The 5,045-nt window shown below is 42.3% G+C and overlaps 1 protein-coding gene across 1 annotated transcript in view; it reads right to left on the reverse strand.

Moving 5' to 3' along the window:
• Positions 1 to 1,964: 1,964 nt before the first annotated feature.
• The window catches only part of SERPINA10 (serpin family A member 10), a 21,388-nt gene continuing 18,307 nt past the window's right edge, over positions 1,965 to 5,045 (reverse strand). Inside the window, exons 4-5 of the mRNA XM_007447315.1 lie at positions 3,370 to 3,520; positions 1,965 to 2,345 (exon numbers count right to left, since the gene is read on the reverse strand). Coding sequence (XP_007447377.1) covers positions 2,154 to 2,345; positions 3,370 to 3,520 — 343 coding nt within the window. The 3' untranslated portion in view covers positions 1,965 to 2,153. The remainder of the gene's footprint in view (positions 2,346 to 3,369; positions 3,521 to 5,045) is intronic.

The following is a 5,045-nucleotide window of genomic DNA, read 5'->3' on the forward strand; positions in this document are numbered from 1 at the left end:
CTCTGGCTTGGCCCTAGTGGTTTTACAGCGAAGATGAAATGAATTCAATTAAGTCAGTAATCTGTTCTCAGTTGTTATATAGCATGTGTGTGAGAGAGTGAGAGAGAGAGAGAGAGAGAGAGAGAGAGAGAGAGAGAGGAGTGTGTGTGTGTGTGTGTGTGTGTGTGTGTATTTGTAGAACAGTTTTTAAAACCTGACACTTAAATATAGTGAAGCACCGTTACAATGCTCAGAATTTTCCCCCTCGGTTGAAACCTCGAATTATTTTGTAAGATCAAGTACATTTTTCATTGGTCTGCATTTTTTCACCATGCGTATATATTTCGAAAATCTAAAACCTAGTGTCCTTGGAGCGTCTTCAAGCATATGTGGGGAAATACTAATTTTTTTATAGAGAATAGGGCCATTTTCTACCTTAAAGAGTAATGTCAGTTATCATTGTTATGCCATCATTGTTTTGTGCAAATATGTGCAGAGATAAGGGGAGAGTTTGATACGTATGTTCTATGAATCCTTCGATAATAATGAACCTTTTTTATAACTGGGTTTGGCCATATTTATTTCAGAGGGTATTGTGTTCTCATAGGCTTTCTTTTTTAGATTTCATCTCTTAAAAATGGGTAATTTGAGCCCTCTTTTATTTCTCTTTCTACTAAGTTTCCATAAATGAACCTCATTAGTTGAATACTAACAACTCACTTAAGAATGCCAACTGAAGTTAGTCATCTATTTTTGTTTCTTTCTAGGCTCTAGAGTTGCCTGGCTTACCAATGTCAGCTAGTGCCCTTGGAAGGGAATACAGGGATAAACTCATGTCCAGGTTTTAGAATGGTGAAGAGTTAGTCTCCGGACTGCTGCTTATTATTATTACCTAGTCACATTAAGTACTATTTACATAACTCTGACTTACTGTAATAAGATGACTAATCAATACATTAATTTTAAGTGTATTTAAATTGGATAGCAAACAGATAAAAATCCAATTAGGCCGTTAGTCAACATAGTTGACATTCCAAGATTAGTTAACTCTATTCACGGTTCTCTGAAATTACTCCTAAAATATTTTCTTGCCTCTATAACAGAAAATGACAGGCTGGGAAAGTATTTGCTGTTTTTCTTTGAACCTTGGGACAAAGTCCATGCTTATATTCCGTTTAGCCACAGTGGGTAACTGAGACGTGAGCACATGCTGCCTGTTGAAGTGTACGCACCCCATCAGATGTTGTAGACAGAAGAGTGAAATGGGCTTGGGGACTGGAGTCAGGAGAGGCAGGCTTCTGACTCTGCCATTGCTCCACTGGGTGACGTTTTCCTTCCTCTGAGATGCCCTGTATGATTTAGCCATTAGATGCCGTAGGCACAGCACCTGAAGCCCACGATACTTTTAAGGGCCCATGAAGATGTTTTACTTCTTGCAACAAGCAAGTTCCATACTTTGACTGCACTGGTGTAAAGACAGATATAACCCAGAATATATTCATCTTTATACCAATGCAGTCATAAAATATAATTTCTATTAAACACACACATATATGTTTTTTTTATTTTTACAGAGGGAGGAACCTGTGAAGACAAAAGTGCCTGGGGCCCACGAAAGCCATACTGCGGCCCTCTCTCCGGTTTCCCATTTCTTTGCTTTGTAAAACGAAGGTATTGAACTGTATGATCTGTGCCTCAGTTAACGGCTCCATGGAGTGGGTGGAGCCACATTGCAGCAGGACTCACCACGGCTATTCTCTTCTAATTTTAGGCACCAAGAAATGATTCTATAGTAGGTTAAAAATAAAACACTAATTTGCATTAGGGAGAAGTAAAGAGGGCAAAGCTCACGACCCACGGAGCATGTGTACTTGTCTTCTTCCAAAGGCTTCGTCTTGAAATAGAGTTCTGATCTACCATAGTTTTAAGTCCAGATACCAAGATGGTCTTTAGTCAGTAACAAAGGCTTCTTAGAAACAGGCTTTAAACACCAGACAGCTTGTACAAACATCTCCTTAAAATAAGTTTGAACTTAATATGCAGATTTATCTAAGGATGGCTCAAACTAGCATCTGAGGACAAGGGCGCGACACCCAGTGCCAGTGTCCTGTGTAAGTTCAGACACCTCAGATCCAGCGTCTGCTGTGGCTCTAAGGACTCACACATGTCATCAATCACAGGAGAGTCGGATTCACCACCCTGCCCAGAAATAGCACGATTCTGGAGGTTTCTTCATAGATGATGAAGTGAAACGGCCGGTCCACTTTGATGATGGGAGGCATGGAATAAGCAGTGATTTCTGACAGGGTTCCCGCCACCGCCTCTGTTCCTTCTTCATCCACCTCAATCATCGCTCTTTGTAAAACCTGGAAAAGGAAATACATGGAAGGCCGTTCGTGTGCCAGTGGAGATGAGGGAATTAATTGAGCCCCTGGACATTCCGTGTCATTGTCCTACCCACGGGGCCATGCTCTCGGGATTTAGTGGTACAGGGCTCATCTGCGCAGAGAGGAATGGTCTGAGGTTGCCCCAGTGACTGCCTTAGAAGCCCACAGAATACCAGGAGACACCAGGAACCGATTGTGAAATTCATTCTGGGCAGGGACCCAGGGACTCTGTCTGTGGCTGGCCAGTCCATGCACACATGCATCCAATGAACAAATACTTATTTAGCATGTACTTTGTGCTACTGATTTTTGAGCCGAGCTGCTGTTCCTCCTGGAAGGTTTTCAAGCCGTCTGGAACCCCTGAGAACTTTGACCTTCCTTCTGGCAGGCTAGGTAGGGGCAGGGTTGTGGTTAGGCTTCTGTAGCAGCTTCCCAGCACCTGGTACTGCTCTGAAGTGGTCCCTGGGGCAAGCCCCTGGGTCCCTGAAGTCTTCCTGAACTCTGGTGGCCTGTATTTAGGCCACCTGTTGTGTCTGAGAGGCCCTTTTGTCCAGGAACCTCATGTGAGGTGACTGACGGACCTGTATAATTATTATAAGAGGCGATAATGATAATAATCCCTACTGTTTTGTAGGGATATTTCAGACAGGGTTTCCACAAGGGGCGGGAAGTTAGCCAGACAACCTCTGGGGCTTTCTTTCATCTTTAAAGTGGTGCAGTTTCATGGAATTTTGAATGAATCTGTGAACCAGTTCCATTTTGGGATAAATTTCTCCTTGAGCACTGGGAGAGAAGAGAGAGAGCTCTCCATAAGAGAGATTAAACTGGTTGAACAGATGTTTTAAAAAGTAGCTCCAAATTCTTAAAACATCCAACTTGGGTGCTGTTTCAATTCTTTTGGAATTTTAATCTAATTTTCTACTACAGCTTGGCCTTTTATCAACGTTACATGGTATGTAAAAATATTCGTGGGTTTGGGCCCCAGTGGAAGATCCTGACTTACCTTGGATACTTTAAGATTTCTTTCAGTAACTGAGAGACCACTCAGGTCAGCCCAGGGTGAGAAGATTCTTCTGATTCCCATCTGTTTAAGCAGCTCATGCATCTTATACTTCTGGTCTAACTTGAACTTTGGAAAGAAAACTTCCATTTTTCTGTGGTACAAGTACATATAATGGTGAACTGTAGACAAAAGCCATAGATTCCGAACACTAAAAAGGTCACACTTTCTTTTTACCTTCCCCCAAGGTTATTCCCGCTAACAAGTCTCCCTCAGTTGACTAGAGCTCATTCTGTTCTTTTGTAATGAATGGTCTGACTCAGAGAAGAGAGCTTCAGCTTCAGGGAACCAGTTTTATTTCCCAGCCAATGACTGGCATTCTCTTTAGCAAAGAATGCCACACTTTGTATCCATTTCCCTGGGTTTTAAAAACAACCCCCAACCAACCAAATAGCTGCTGCCATCAGTCCTGCAGACTCCAGGCTGTTTTCAATACCCAGATTACAGAGACCCCCCCAGGATTTTAGGAGAACCTTCAGAGTCTGGGGATGGACAAGAGGAGGAGAATGAAGGGAATTTTCAACCCCCTACCTATCTTTAGCCAGAGGAACTCTGATATTATCTATTTTATATGTATGTATATATATATATATATATATATATATATATGTATATATATATATATATATATATATATATATATATATATATACATATATGTATATATATATATATATATATATATATATATATATATATATTCACGCACAATGGAGTTTTTTGTTTAGAGAGATGAGTTCTGTGGCTCAAAAATGAAAAGAATGAAAACTACTAATTGGTAAGTAGTTAAGTCCCAGTGTCTTAAAGTTAAGTCCCAATGTCTTAATCTGTGAATTACAGCCAAAATACCAATACCAGTTTCACAATGTTCTTCAGAGAAGTCAGTGAAATAATATATGTTAAGCACCCAGAGCGATGTCTCGTGTAGTTTCCTTTTGCTCCCTTCATCACCCCCACCTCCCTCCCTCCCTCTCTCTCTCTCTCTTTCTCTCTGGGAGCTGGGCCAGGCTGTCGGGCTGGAATATAACTGAGGACATGACATGCCTTGGAGACTGATTTATACATGTATCCCCCCAAACATTTGTTGAAGGCTTATTATGTTTGAGTCCTATGCTAGGTTCTAAGGATTTGAAGGAAAAGAAGAATGAAGATAAAATGAACACTGAAGATCTGTAGCTGGACTCCTCTCTGTGCCACATGCTGGAGTGACAGGATTCAGGAGGCATCGCCGTGGACTCCTTACTGGCGCTGCCATCCCCCCACCCCAGTAGGTGGATTAATTTATTCCACAAGCATTGGCGATCCTGCTCTGTGCTTCCGACCCTGCTCTCTGCACGCCGCCCCCTCCCCCGGTCGTCTCAGCCTGTCTCATGGTTCCATTTACGTGCTGCTGACTCCCCAGCCTGGACCTCACCCCGCACCTCAGATCTAGCTGCCTTCCTGACATCTCCGCCTGGATGTCTAATAGGTATTTCTGATCCAGATGTTTCCGACTGAACTTTTGAACTTGCTGCTCGGCATGTTCCTCCTACGGTCTCCCCTTTCAGTAAATGGCAAATCCTTCCTTCCCGTTGCTAAGGCCAAAAATTTTGCCTTCACCTTTGACTCCTCTCTTTCCC

Source organism: Lipotes vexillifer, unplaced genomic scaffold, assembly GCF_000442215.2.
Source record: "Lipotes vexillifer unplaced genomic scaffold, Lipotes_vexillifer_v1.1 scaffold1017, whole genome shotgun sequence".
In the NCBI taxonomy this organism is placed as follows: Eukaryota; Metazoa; Chordata; class Mammalia; order Artiodactyla; family Lipotidae; genus Lipotes; species Lipotes vexillifer.